Here is a 14,900-nt window from a genome sequence, read left to right as displayed (position 1 = left end):
AATGGGAAAAGAAGAAAGTTTGGATTTTTAAGTGCTTAAATGAGAATGTGTTGCAGAAGAAGACAGGTAATAATAATGAGATTAAATTTGAACAATTTGTGATCTGCTTCATTGATGTTTTTCCCCCTTAAGAGACTTTTACTGAATTTTGATTTTATATTTATTCTTACTGGTAAATATGACAGGCACTAGGCCATTTTAGATGACTTACTAGAACGCCAAAGCTTTACAGTGCTTAATGAGCTTCTTGTCTTTCATATCACTTACTGTTCTTTTTCTTTTTTTCCAGAATTTTATAGGAGTGAGGTGATTAAGAATTCCTTGGTAAGTTTGTTTCCTTACAGGTACACGTGACAAGCGTATATCCTTGTTTCTTAAGATATGAGTGGTTTGAGTTGAGGTCTTGGTCTTTGGTTATGGTACATGCAGATCTGCAAATGTTTAATTGTTACTGATTTTTTTTATTGTTGTAAACTTTAAATTTGCATCATTTTCATTTATAAGAAGCTTGACTATTTTTTTTTAAAGATTTATTTATTGTTATATGTAAGTACACTGTAGCTGTCTTCAGACACACCAGAAGAGGCTGTCAGATTTCATTATGGATGGTTGTGAGCCACCATGTGGTTGCTGGGATTTGAACTCAGGACCTTCGGAAGAGCAGTCAGTGAGTTATCTCACCAGCCCAGAAGCTTGACTATTTTTGATTCTGTATTTATTTGGGCAAAATTCATAAGAGTAGTTTGTACACAGGACTCATTTCTGGGTGATAACAGCTTTGCTCAATTAGCTGGCCGTGTCTAGCTGGGCATGGGTACATGCCTGTAATATCAGGGTTTGGGAGGGAAGAGGCAGCCTCAGCTTCATAGTGAGACCCTGCACCAAAAAACAAAGACCAAAACAACAAACTACCAAGCAACACACTTTGTCTCCATCTGGAAAGAGTTGTTCTGGAATTGTGTGCATGTGTAAGGATGCACAGTGGTGCTGCTGGTCAGTTTACCCATTTCTGAGTTTTGTGTGAGTGAAGTAATGTAGTAAGCACCTGGTGATTGGCACCCACGTGTCAGCTTGGCTGTCAGGATCAGCTGGCCCTGTGTGCTGTGTATTCTGCTGGGTGAATATAATAGGTAATCATTTTTTCCCCTGTTGGTGAGCATATTTAGCTTCTGGTTTGAGCCAGCATGCATCGTGCTGCTCAAAGTATTGACCTGGGTGTCTGCTGGAGCATGCATGCCTTTCTCTGCAGTGTGTAGCTGTTCAGTCTGTGGTATGCCAGAGTCACATTTCTTTTCACATTCGTTTAGCTAATAACAGTTAATGGGGATAATTCCACTTCGCCTGCTTTTGGCTTCAGCTAGACATACCCTCTCCCCAAGTTATTATTATTATTTTTTTAAAGATTTATTTATTATTATAAATGAGTACACAGAAGAAGGTGTCAGATTTCATGGTGGTTGTGAGCCACCATGTGGCTGCTTAGATTTGAACTTACGACCTTCGGAAGAGCAGTCAGTGCTCTTACCCGCTGAGCCATTTCTCCAGCCCTCCCCAAGTTATTATTATTACTGTTGTTACTGTTTTTTTGTAGAGGCTGTATCTGTGCTATGATTGACAGGTCATTAGAGTGACTAAAACAATTGAAAAATAATAGTGGGAGTGCCAGCTGGAGCCCCCAAAGTTGACTTGATACATGGAGTGGGTCAGTGTTTGGAGATTCTCTACACAAGTTTCTTTAGTAAAGAGGTGTGATTGTGACCAGGTTAGGTGTGCTCTGTACATTGTTTCCCACAGATGAGAATGCTTCAAGGTAAGGCACACTCTTGTTTCATAGTGAGGGAACAGGCCAAGGAACTTGATGTCAGCTGCTCCCAGCTCATAACAAATAAAACTGAAGTTCTGAGGCTCCAACCACAGGCTCCCCCCGCCCCCCACCTCCTGTAGCTGCTTTCACCTAGAGGTCAGTGAGCCTTGCTATTGCATAAGCAAAGCCCAGATCAGAGATGTTTAGGGAAAACACGAGATACAACTTACCAGAACAGTCACTGGGATGGTGACTGGGTTTGTTTCTCAGCAGAGATGGGAAGCTGGGCAGTACCAGTATGTCTTAGTGAGATACTGGCCTGAGGGGTTCTCCAGTCTCCTGTGCCTCAGTGGAACTGTGGCTGAATATATTAACATTTGAGCTGCCTCTATGTTGCTCATGCCAAAACTGTGACCCTGGGGTAAATAAACTGCATCATCAGAATTCTGTTTTCCAACTTCCTTTGGGAGCGAGGCCAAAAGCCTAGTTCAGGTAGAAGATGCTGCAAAGGCTGTAGGGTTGTGATTTATCTTGGGGTGGGGGGAGCAATCAGGGAATTACTTGCTAGCAGTAAGTCATCCTCATCTGGGTGGGGAAGCCTGAGCTGAGCCGAGGAGGCCATGGAGGGAGTTTGCTGGGCTTCTACTAATTAAAAAAAACCAAAAAAACAGCATGAATTGTAGAGATACTCTGAATATGTTTTTTAAAAGTTGGTGCAGCTTTTATACATTTTTAGTTGTATTTCTTGTGACTATGCAGTTATCATTAAACAGTTTAAAAAAATAAGTGCTGGTAATAAACAATTTTTAATTTTTTGGGGATGGGGTTTTTCTGTATAGTCCTGGCTGTCCTGGAACTCACTATGGAGAATCAGAGGAGCACTGCCTCTAGTGCAGGGCTTAAAGCCAGATGCCACCAATGCCCAGCTGATAACATTTTTTTAAAAACTCCTGGTGAGTAGTGATCTTATGTCCTCTGGTGGGCAGTTAGTAGGCAGCGAACTTGCAAGACCATAGCAATCATAGTAGTCAGTGGATATAGACGAGGTCATCTGATGTTACTGCTTAACAGTCTCTTTTATCTCGAAATTGAGTTGATATGTGTAGGTGAAATATAAATTAAAAAAATCATTTGGATCAAAAATATTGGGTAGTGGGCTGGAGCCATGGCTCAGCAGTTAAGACACTGACTGCTCTTCCAGAGATCCTGAATTCAAATCCCAGCAATCACATGGTGGCTCACAACCATCTGTAATGGGATCCGATGCCCTTTTCGAGACAGGGTTTCTCTGTACAGCCCTGGCTGTCCTGGAACTCACTCTGTAGACTAGGTTGGCTTCAAACTCAGAAGTCCACCTGCCTCTGCCTCCCAACTGCTGGGATTAAAGGCATGCGCCACCACTGTCCGGCTTAACGTGTACTCTTATAAATAAAATAAATCTTAAAAAAAAATATTGGGCCGGGCACAATGAGACGGTGTCTTCAAAAATAGAAATAAACAAACAATAAAGGAAGTAGAGCAGGGTGTGGTGGTGGGCACCTTTAATACCAATGAATGGGAAGCAGGGGCAGGTGAATCTCTGAGTTCCAGGCCAGTGTGATCTATGTAGTGAGTTCTGGAACAGCCAGAACTACATAGAAAAACCCTGTCTCAAACATATAAACAAACAAACAGACAGAAGAGGAATGGAACAATTATTTTCTCCTGTGTCTTCTTCCAGTCACTTATATTCCCCAAAGAGACTAGCAGGCTCCCCCTTCCCAGGTTTCCACAGCAGAGTACCTCTGCCCAGCTTGACCCTCAAGTGGCAAATGCTGTTTTGTTCAGCATATTTGTGAGACTCTGTTGGTATATGTAGTAATTCACTGATTCTAAAGGACGTCTCTGACAAACAGAAGAATGCATTTCCGTGTGTGTGTGTGTGTGTGTGTGTGTGTGTGTGTGTATGTTTGTGTTAGTGTGTCCGTATGTGTTTGTGAGTGTGTTTGTGTGTATGTATCTGTGTTAGTGTGTCTGTGTTACTATGTCTGTGTGTGTTAGTTTGTCTGTGTAAGTGTATAAGTGTGTATGAGTGTGTCTGTGAGTGTGTGTGTGCTCATGCAGAGTGTCAGTAATGGGCTTTTTTGCTCAGCTGTAGAAAACATTTGTCAAAAAATTGCAGAGGTTTCTGTACCAGCTCTGTCCCTTAGGACAGTGCGAGACTCTCAGGTTGTTCCAGATCCTAGCCCAGACTCAGTGTCTATTGCAGTCATTCTGGTGGGACTGTGGTATCACTGTGCCTTCAGTTTGTATATCCTCGTGGAATGTTCTGATTGAACACCTTTCCGAGTGTTGACTAGTTGTTCCAATGATCTCACTTTAGACCAGTGGAAGAACATGCTAGTTAATGCCAAATTAAGAATAAACAAACCTAATGCAAAGATTTCAGACTTCAAGGAATTAGAGATAAAATCTTATTATGTAACTCAGGTTGGCTTTGAACAATCTTCTTGCTTAAGCCTTAGTACTTTCTCTAGTAAGTACTAGAATTACAGGCATGAGGTTCCATGACTGGCCTGAAACTTTAGATTTATTACATTTGTTTGATAGAACTTGGTAGCTTTTTATTTTTTCTATTTCCATTATTCAAAGATATATACAGTTGCTGGTCTGTTGAATCTCAGTGAATGAATTCATATCCACGTCACCTTTATGCGGTCTCCTTCTTCCCAATCTTTTAAAATGGTTTTTACATGCACACATTGTCTACCTGAGTGTGTGCATGTACATGTGAGTCCGGACCTCCCTGCATGTGTGGAGGTCAGAAGAGAGTGTTGGATCCCTTGGAGCTGGAGTCAGAAGCATATGCAGGCCACCCTGCTTGTTACAGGTCTGAACTCCAGTCTGCGTGACTGTACAGTAGGTGCTCTCAGCTGCTGGGCCTGGAGCTGTCTCCTCATCTCTCACTTCCCTTCTTTTCACAAGGGGGAATTATTTAACTTCTCAAGAACTCCAGGTTGTTATGAAGAACATTAGTTATTATACCTAGCTGGTTTTTCAGTGGCTGCAACATAAAGCTACACTCATAGCTCTTACCTTGAATGGTCTCTTGTGTAGCCTGTGTCCTGGAGAGCAGTTACCTAGGGCTAGAGATGCAGTAAGCTGCTGGAGTGCTTTACTCTGAGTCTGGTCTTTAGCACTGTATAAAACTGGTCATGGTTGTACTTGCCTGCAGTCCTAAAATTTGGGAGATTCAGAAGTTCAAAGTCATCCTTGGCTGCACAGAATTTAAGGCTAGCCCAGGATATGTAAGATGTGTTTTTTTATTTTTTATTTTTTAAAGATTTATTTATGTTATATATAGGAGTACAGTGATTGCTATCTTCAGATACACCAGAAGAGGACACCAGATCCCATTACAGATGATTATGAGCCACCATGTAGTTGCTGGGAATTGAACTCAGGACCTCTGGAAGAATAGCCAGTGCTCTTAACCACTGAGCCATCTCTCCAGCCCTGTGGTTTTGTTTTTAAAGCAAGTTTTCTACTACTTCCTTGCCTTTGGAGTCTCCTGTAAACTTTGACTGCCAGCTCTAACTATGACCACACGTGTGATAAGCAGGTTCATACTGTCTCCCATGCATGAGTTTCTCCTCTGAAGAATCAGTCCTGTTACCTGATTCACACAGGCTCTGGAGTTATAAAATTAAGGCAAAGTGTGTACACACACTGCTAATAGAAACCTGGCACGCAGGATGCCAGGAACTGTAGATGTTAAGTTAAATGCACAGAGAAACCTGCCTTTGAGGAGGAGGTGGCAGACAAGGAAAGCCTGGTGATATGTGGTGCTGGCAGAGAGTCACCCACTTGCAGTTTCCCAAGAAAAAAACTGTGTTTTATAAAACAAACCAGGATATGTTTTGTAGAGCAGGGTATGGTGAGGTGGGAGGGGTGCCTTGGTTGGCTCACGCTGAGGCATCCCTTCCCCCTGAGGTACCAGCCATATAACTGGTATAGTATAGAATAGAGTTTATTTGGGGACATGGAAGAGAAGGGAGTCAGGGCAGAGAAAGACACAGAGAGGGAGGGAAGGAGGGAGGGAGGGAGGGAGGAGGTGCAGGAACATGTGGAGAGAGAAGGGGTGAAGGGGAAGGGGAGAGAAGGAGAAAGGGATCAGGGTGAGAAGGAAGTCAGAGTGGGAGGGGGCAGAGAGCTTGAGGAGGGGCCAAACAGCCCCTTTTATAGCAAGCCAGGCTACCTGGCTGTTTCCAGGTAATTCTTGGGCGGAGCCTAGGAGAATGCTAACTGTATGGGCCTTAGGGCTCACAGCTCAGGCTGCTCTTCTTTTCTAGTGATAGTTATACCAGCCTGTTTTTAATGGCCATTTAGAAAACATGATGTACATCAGACAGGGAAGGCAGCACCATTTTCAAAGGGATCTTAACTTCTGCTTTTCACTGTAAGATTTTTTTTTTTACCTCAAGCTGATTAGGACTTTTTTAGTACAGTACCTGAAATATAATGTGGTGTTGTTGTTTATTCAGCAAACATCGGAATCCTTGCTGTGTCCCCAGGGGACTAGGAGGGAAGAGTTGCAGGAAGGCCCCCCAGCCTTACAAGGGGTCTGCAGGAGAGATCCTGTCAGTTGGCAGGCCAGGCAGGCATGGTCAGTGACTAGGTAACCAGGGAGTCCCCAGAGGCCTCAGCTTCCTCAAGTTAGGCTGACAGGTTCAAAGCCCCTCCCCCCTTTTTTTCCTGGCATTTCTAGAATAGGTAAACTAGGAGGTTGTCTAGTTTATGTTGTCTGTTATGTGGTCCTTCCTCATTTTGCTGTTGTCTGTGTAAACTAAACCAAGTACAATGCTCAGAGGAAGACCGAGGGAACAGGGGGAGCAGAAGGGAGTAGGGAGAAAAGACTAGAGTAGTGGGGAGCAGGGGAAGTGGGGGAAACAGAGGGAAGCAGAGGGAAACAGAGGGGAACAGAGGGAAACAGGGGAGCAGGGGGAGCAGAGTGGAAACAGGGGAGCAGAGGGAAACAGGGGAGCAGACAGGAGCAGGGGGGAGCAGAGGGAAACAGGGGAGCAGGAGGGAGCAGGAGGGAGCAGGGGGAACAGGAAGGAGTAGGGAGGAGCAGGGGAACAGAGGGGAGCAGGGGAACATGGGAGAGCAGAAGGGAGTAGGGAGGGACAGAGGGGAGCCTAGTCTCAGGCTCCAGAACTAGAGTTAGCCAAAAACTCTCCTGCAGGGTTTTCGAGCTCTGGATGAGCCAAGGACCAGTTCCTTCCTGGCTGATCTGTGAAGATCGCTTTAATCTTACACTAGTTTTAACATTTGCTTTACATCCATTCCCTTAATTGTGTCTTGTTTGCATTTTACCAACCCATTGGCAGGGGTAACTGGTTTGAGGTATTTGAACACAATGTCTCTACAATCGCTGGGTGACCACTGAGCTATGCAGAGAGGGTGGGTTAGGATGGATGAATGAGCATCCATCAGCCTAGACCACAGGGGTGGAATAGCAGAGTCACTTAACTTCCTCTGTCAGGGAAGAGAGGAGAGGGCAATGCAGGAGAAAGTGCATGACTAGGTTACATGCCTGAATCCTGCAGTCTGCTGTCCAAAGATCTTCAGTCATAAAGACTGAAATACCATCACTTGGCAAGACATCATGAGCTTAAGCAGGATGATAGCGAGGGCTTCCTAGTGAGAGGGATAGGCAAGCCAGGTGATGCCCGGAGGGGTTTGGGCACCTCGCCCAGCCAGTGAGCCTTCCTTTTGCTCCAGCTGAGGTGGTTGCGCTTAGGTCCCTGCTCATACTTGTTGCCTTATACCTCTGAATGCTGGTTCTTTATTCCCTTTGCCTGGAATTCCTGTTTAATCTGCAGAAATTCTTTTTGTGCTCTCAGGTGTCTTCCATGCTTCTTAGAGTTTATTGTTTGTTCTGTGTTGCCATGTGACCTTTAGCACACCTCTGTCACTGGACTTTGCACTGTTCCAGTGTAATCATTCTTGTTTATACTGTACTGGGGATGGCACACGGGGCCTTGAGCTTGCTTGCCAGGCAGTCACTCTGCGGCTGGGCTACATCTCCAGCGATTGGACTGTTTTAAATGGAGGTTTAAGTTGGAGGTCCTTTGGGGGGTATTGCCTAAGTGCTACTGACTCCCACTTATCGTTTGTGAATGCTATGCACGTGTGTAATGTGGTTTGATCACCTCCCATCTCCTTCTCCAGTTCCTCCCCTATCCCTGAAGAAAACTAATTCTCCCAAGCCTAGTAGCTATCAATTACCAGCTGCTTAACTCCTTAGCTTGGGGTGGAACTTAATGAGTGCGCCCCCTACACCTGCCCCAGAGCTTGCTCTTGTGGAGTCCTGTGCATGCAGTCACAGCCACCGTGAGTGCTTGTGCACAATGGTTCTGGCATGCTTGGCCAATGCTGTTTGACTGCAGCTGTCCAAAAACCTCTCTACCCCTTCATCCTTTAGAATCCCTGAGCCTTGGAGGTAGGATGTTGTACAGCTGTCCCAGTTAGAACTAAGCACAGCACATGTTCTTATTCTCGGCACAATGATCAGTTGTGTGTCCATGTGTTAATCTGTGCTGGCTTTTAATAATCATGTATTTTCTTGAATACATGAGTGAAAGTGTTATATGCAGCCATGTCAGTGAGGGTCAGCATAAGTGCTTCTAATAAGCAGACTAATCCGGGGATGTCATTTTCACCCCACTCCTGCTTATGATACCCTTTGTCTTTTAAAACAAGATTTATTTGTGTATGTCAGGGAGTCAGGGGTCTGAGCATGCCAGGTGCATGTGGAGGTCAGAGGACAGCTTGCAAGAGTTAGTTCTCAGGCTGGAGAGATGACTCAGCGGGGAAGAGCACTGACTGCTCTTCGGAAGGTCATGAGTTCAAATCCCAGCAACCACATGGTGGCTCACAACCACCCGTAATGAGATCTGATGCCCTCTTCTGGTGCATCTGAAGACAGCTACAGTGTACTTACATATAATAAATAAATAAATCTTTAAAAAAAAAAAAAAGAGTTAGTTCTCTTCTGTCACGTGGTTCTTGGGATTGAACTCAGGTTGTCAGGCTTGGTGGCAAATGCTCTTACCCACTGAGCCAACCTGCCAGCTCTAGTCTTTCTTTTTTATTTTAGCTTTTTAAGTATGTGGGTGTTTTGCCTGCATGTATGACTGCATATCATTTGTGTGCCTGGTGATTGCAGAGGCTACAAGAGGGCATCAGGTCTCTTGGAACTGGAGGTAGAGCTGCCTTGTGAGTGCTGGTGATCAAACTTGGGTCCTCCAGAAGAGCAGCCAATAAGCCATCTCATCAGCCTGTCTTTTAGATTGAAAACAAAATGATCTACCATCTAATGGGAACTCTTGTAAAGAAGTTAAGAGTCTTCCTAAAGTATGTTTTAATTTCCATCAACAGAATCCAACATGGAGGAGTCTTGACTTTGGAATAATGCCAGACCGTCTGGATACATCTGTGTCCTGCTTTGTGGTGAAGATTTGGGGTGGCAAGGAGGAGGCCTACCAGCTCTTGATAGAGTGGAAAGTCTACCTGGATGGGCTGAAGTACTTGGGTCAACAGGTAATTTTCAGAGTGACATTTCAAGGGGTTGTCCTCTACAAATTAACCTCCCTAGCTCTATTGATGCTCCTCTCTACATTTTCAGTTATGATAGATGTTAGTAGAAGAGGAAAAAGTAAGTTAGTACAAGAAAAAAAAAAAGACAAATTTCCAGGCTTGGTGACACATGTCTATAATCTCAGCACTCAGAAGGAACAAGCAGGAGGATTGCCTTAAATTGGAGTTCTGTCTGGTCTACAGGGACTTTCTGGCTAAGAAGAGCCTTGTTACAGAATGAGGTCACCAACAAACAAGGCTTGTGATACTGTTTATTTAAGTCACTTATTTTGCCACATTTGAGTTACAAAAAAGCGTTAGCTAGGTGTGGTGGCTCACACCTGCAATCCTAGCACAGGGAGGCTGAGATAGGATCTCAGCAACTTTGAGGCCAGTCTAAGGTGGACACGGTGAGTTTCTGGCCATCCTGGTGGGGCTAGAGTGAGACCCACGTAACAGAAACAAACACAAAGGACCTTTTACTTTAGAAACTCAGTGCTTACAGCCTAGCATGGCTGTCCTCCAAGAGGCCCAACAAGCAGCTGAAAGAGTCAGATGTAGTTACTAGCACCCAACCAATGGATGGAAACCAGGGACCCCTGTGGTTGAAATGGGGGAAAGCTGGAAGAAGCTGAGGAGGAGGGCAGCCCCATGGGAAGACCAGCAGTCTCAACTGACCTGGACCCCTGAGATTGCCCAGACACTGAGTCACCAACCAGGCAGCATACAGCAGTAGCTGATGTGAGGCCCGGACAAATAAACAGCAGAGGACTGCCTGGTCTGGCCTCAGTGAGAGAAGATGTACCTAACGTTTGAGAGACTTGAGGCCCCAGGGAGTGGGATGTCAGGTGGGAGGCTGTGGGGGAACATCTTCTTGGGATGGGGATATGGGGGATGAAGACTGGACTGTAAAAAAGGACTAAAGAAAAAAAACTTTAGAAACTCAGAAGAACCCTAGTGTGCATGTCCGTACATTTTTGTGTTGTGTGTGTGTATGAGTGTGAGTGTGAGTGTGTATGAGCGTGTGTCTGAGTGTGTGTCTGAGTGTATGTGTGTATGGGTGTGTGTATGAGTGAGTGTGAGTGTGAGAGTGTGTATGAGTGTGTGAGTGTGTGAGTGTGAGTGTGTGTGTGAGTGTGAGTGTGTGTATGAGTGTGTGTATGAGTGTGAGTGTGTGTGAGTGTGAGTGTATGAGTGTGTGTGTGTGTGTGTGTGTGTATGAGTGTATGTGTGTGAGGATATATTTTCCTCACTCCTTGTGCTTCTTTGGCCTTGTTGGATATTCTCCCTTGATTGTGAAAATTAAATTGAAACAAAGTACCTGCTATTAAACATCTCTCTTTCCGCCAGTAGGGTCGGGTCATCCAGGAGTGGGAAGAGCTGCTCTTCCTTGAGTCCAGAGATGACAGATGTGCCTTTTGTACTGGGCCGGCGCTGCCTTTGTTGCTGTGTGATTGATGTTCCCTACTCTTAAACTCTCCTGGCTGAGCTCAAAGGTCTCTCCATCATCCTTTCTAATAGCTCCAGAATGTGTCAGAAGTCTGTCAGGACTGCACATAAACAAAATCTATTTACTGTCCCATATAGAAGTTATTATAATTAATGTTTGAGCATTTTTGCAAATGTTGATATTTTTTTGTCCTTCTTTTCCCAATGGGAAAATTAAAGCTTGAGAGAGTTTAAGAAGACTGCACATGGAGGAGTCTGATTGTTCAGGCAGCATGTGTATAGTAGAGGATTGCAAATTCGATCATCAATAGGAGGAGAGGACCTCAGCCCTGTGAAGGTTCTGTGCCCCAGTGTAGGGGAATGCCGGGGCCAGAAAGTGGGAGAGGGAAGGGTGGCAGGCATGGGGAAGTGGGAGGCAACAGGGGTTTGTTTTTGTTGTTTTTGTTTGTTTCTTTGTTTTTTGGAGGGGAAACTGGGAATGGAGAAATTTACATGTAAATAAAGAAAATATCTAATAAAAAAAAAAAAGAAAGTCCTTAAGATCACTTAGTAGGGTGAAGCTAAGATTTGGGTTCAGATCTATCTAACATAAGAATTCCTCCTTGTGCTGTGCCACAGAGGCACATCTGAGCAGGTGCAGGCACCCCTCTGCCTCGCTTTGGCATTCTTGTTACGACTGTTTATTTTATGTATTTATTTATTTTATGTGTGTGAGTACTTCAGATACATCAGAAGAGGCAGATCTCATTACAGTTGGTTGTGAGCCATCATGTGGTTGCTGGGAATTGAACTCAGGACCTCTGGAAGAGCATTCAGTGCTCTTAACTGCTGAGCCTTCACTCCAGCCCATTACTACTATTAAAAGTTACCATAAGACATTAGCTGTAGGTTGTTAGAAACATCCTAATGTTTTGGTAATATTTGTTTAGTATGTACATTCTGATACTACTTTTGAAAGGAGCCATTTAAATTTGATTTTTTCAGATTGGAAAATTGCCACATTCAGCATGTTTACCATACTTTCATTTTTATTTGATTATCTATTGATGATGATGATGATGAGCCTGAGATGAAACCCAGGGTCTTGTGCAAGCTGGAACTTCTCTACCACTTTTCTACCATGAGCTGCATGTGTAGTCCCACAATGGATTGCTCAAACTTTCTAACTGAACCTTAGGTTTTTTTAATTAAACACCCATCCCTCACTGGGTCCCAGCCCCAACAGATCGCAATCTCTCTGTTCCTTTGAGTTCCTCTCTTCAAGGTTCCACACACGTGTGAGGCTATGTTTTGCCAGATCTTCACTTTGTGTCATTCTGTCGAGACCAAATCTGTACCTTTAATATCTGTACCTTTCTTCCTTTGGCAACTTCTAGTCTCATAAAATGGTTTCTTCTTTTTAACATTTTCATTTTACTGCTGGTCTTTCAGAAGTCCTCTTAGGAGTATTCTGAGCATGCGCTTTAGTACCCAGCCCTTAGAGCTGCCAAATTAAAGCTTGTCTGATAGTAACATTCAGTTTAGATCTTTCTCTTTCTCTAGTTGGCTGGGGCACACACTGGGTGCTTGCTTGTGTGCTGTCTGCGAGTGTCTATGTCTGGTGAAAGCAGTGCTTCTTAACCCCGTTGTGGCATGATTCCAGGCCTGCAGGGAGCTTTTGGCTGTGAAGATGGTCTTCATCCCACTTCCTAACTCACACACGGCTTTGGTGGTGGTCTGGAAACACCAGCCTGTGCTCATGTGGTGTGAACTAATTTCAGGAGTGTCTTAGAAAGTTGGCTATACAGGGAGGCACACTGGGGTAGCAGACCACAATGTGCTCTAAGCCTACCAGAAAGTTCTCAGCGTAGGGAACCCAGCACACACTAGAGTAGTGGACTCACAGAGCTGCAGAGAAAGAGAAACCCAGGTGGATTGCCATGGTGAGAATCAGGTTCATTGAGTGGTTTATGCTTTCTACCAGTTCTTGTTCTTAGTGGTAAGGACTCAGAGAGTTGAAGACGGCATTTTAAATAGAGTTAGAAAGCATGTGGAAGAAGTATTCACACAACCCCAGAGTTAGGAAGGGATAACTTCAGACATGTTGGGTTTTACCTTCAGCTTATTGAGGTGTAAAATACATACAATCAGTTCACCAGAGGTCAGAGTGTAGCTCAGTGGTGGAGCATTTGCCCCACGTGTCTGAGGCTCGGCTTCATCCTCAGCACTGAACTGCAATACAATATAAAAGTATACAATTCAGTGAACCATAATAGTCGAGTTGAATAACTCTCACCACGGAGAATAAAGCTACTGTGAATGATTAACTGTGGGCCTTTGTGTTGATATATGTTGTCATTTCTTTTGGGTAACTACCCAAGAATGCAATTGTCTGCTCTTAGGATAAGTGTGTGTTGAAATTTGTAAGTAACTGAAAATGGTTTCCCAAAGTGAATGTAAAGGTCTCCGGTCCCAGCTGTGGTGCGTAGCATTTCTGCTTGTTCTTATTTTTATGGATGTATATTGTTCTTTTTATTGTTAGTCTTTTAAGCTTTAGCCATTTTAAAGCTATGAAGTGTTATTTTGTTGAGTGGTGGCACACACCTTTAATCCTACCACTTGAGTAGGCAGAGGCACTCTTGAGGATCTGAGTTCAAGGCCAGCTTGGTTTACAGAGTGAATTCCAGAACAGTCAAGGCTGCACAAGAAACCCTGTCTGAAAAAGTAGTATTTCATTGTGATTTTAATTCAGATTTTCCTGAGGAGTCCAACCAATCTCCCCTACCTCCCCTATGCCTGCACTTCCCATCGTGTGAGTGTGTGTGTGTGTGTGTGTGTGTGTGTGCATGTGTACATGTGTGTGTAGTGTTTGTTTATATCTTTTGTTATGCTTTACTAGGTTGTTTAAATCTTTAGTTACTGACTTGTAAAAGTTCTTTACATAAAGGTTAGTGAGAGAGCTTGAAGCAATTGTCCTACAGATGTGTAGATTAGATTTCAGGAATTCACTAAAACCCTGGTGTGCATGATAGCCTGTGTGTGGGAGACAGAGATGAGCATCTCCTGAGCAAATTGCTAGCCAGACTAGCAAAAAAGAAAGTTTTGGATTCAGTAAGAGACCCTGCCTTAATATATACAGTAGAGAGTGCTAAAAGAAGATACTCAAATCAGGCTTGGGCTTCCAGATTTATGCACACACATACTATGCAAAAAATTCCTTATATATTTATTGTACATATATTAGTGCTTTTTAAAATACATGTTTTCCAGATACTTTTTGCTGTCTTCATTTTCTTTTTCTTTTTAAAAAATTTTTTTATTTATTTACTTTCTGTGTACAAATATTTTGTTAGTATACATGTATGTGTATGATGTGTGCCTGTTGGATTCCCTGGAACTGGGGTTATAGATGGTTGGGAGCCATTATGTGGGTGCTGCGTATTGGACCCAGGTCCATTGTAAGAGCAACAGCTGCTCTTAACCACTGCTCTTAGCCATCTCTCCAGCCCCCCCCTTTTTAAAAAAAGATTTGTTTGTTTTTATTTTATGTTTATGAATGTTTTGCCTGTGTGCACCATATGCATGTAGTATCTGCAGAGGACAGAAGGGGGAGTTGAATTCCTGGGACTGGAGTTACACATGGTAGGATCTGCCACATGGGTGCTAAGAATCAAACTTAGGTCCTTTTGAACAGCAGCCAATGCTCTTAATCACTGAACAGTCTCTTTAGTCCTGTGGGTCTGTCTGTCCCGCCTGTCTGCCTGGCTGGCTGGCTGGCTGGTTCCCTCCCTCCCTCTCTCCCTCCTTCCCTCCCTTCCTTCATTCCTTCTTTTTTTTTTTTTTTTTTTTTTTTTTTTGAAACAGGGTGTCAGTAATTAGTGTCCTGGAACTTACTATGTAGACCAGGCTGGCCTGGAACTCAGTGATCCGGGTGCAGGGATTAAAGTCCTACACTGCTCCTTTTCCCTTTTCTTAATAGTGTCAATGTTGGCCAGGCGGTGGTGGCGCACACCTTTAATCACAGCACTTGGGAGGCAGAGGCAGGTGG

The 14,900-nt window shown here is 44.0% G+C and overlaps 1 protein-coding gene across 2 annotated transcripts in view; it reads left to right on the top strand.

Moving 5' to 3' along the window:
- The window catches only part of Uvrag (UV radiation resistance associated), a 298,170-nt gene that overhangs the window by 34,489 nt on the left and 248,781 nt on the right, over window positions 1-14,900 (top strand). For both annotated transcript variants that reach the window (XM_031387482.1, XM_031387483.1), the window contains exons 3-4: window positions 290-324; window positions 9,227-9,388. In XM_031387482.1, coding sequence (XP_031243342.1) covers window positions 290-324; window positions 9,227-9,388 — 197 coding nt within the window. The remainder of the gene's footprint in view (window positions 1-289; window positions 325-9,226; window positions 9,389-14,900) is intronic.

The sequence above is a fragment of the Mastomys coucha genome, unplaced genomic scaffold, assembly GCF_008632895.1.
Source record: "Mastomys coucha isolate ucsf_1 unplaced genomic scaffold, UCSF_Mcou_1 pScaffold21, whole genome shotgun sequence".
NCBI classification, from domain to species: domain Eukaryota; kingdom Metazoa; phylum Chordata; class Mammalia; order Rodentia; family Muridae; genus Mastomys; species Mastomys coucha.
Note: the sequence above shows the minus strand (reverse complement) of the source record. Positions and strands in the feature narration are given on the sequence as shown.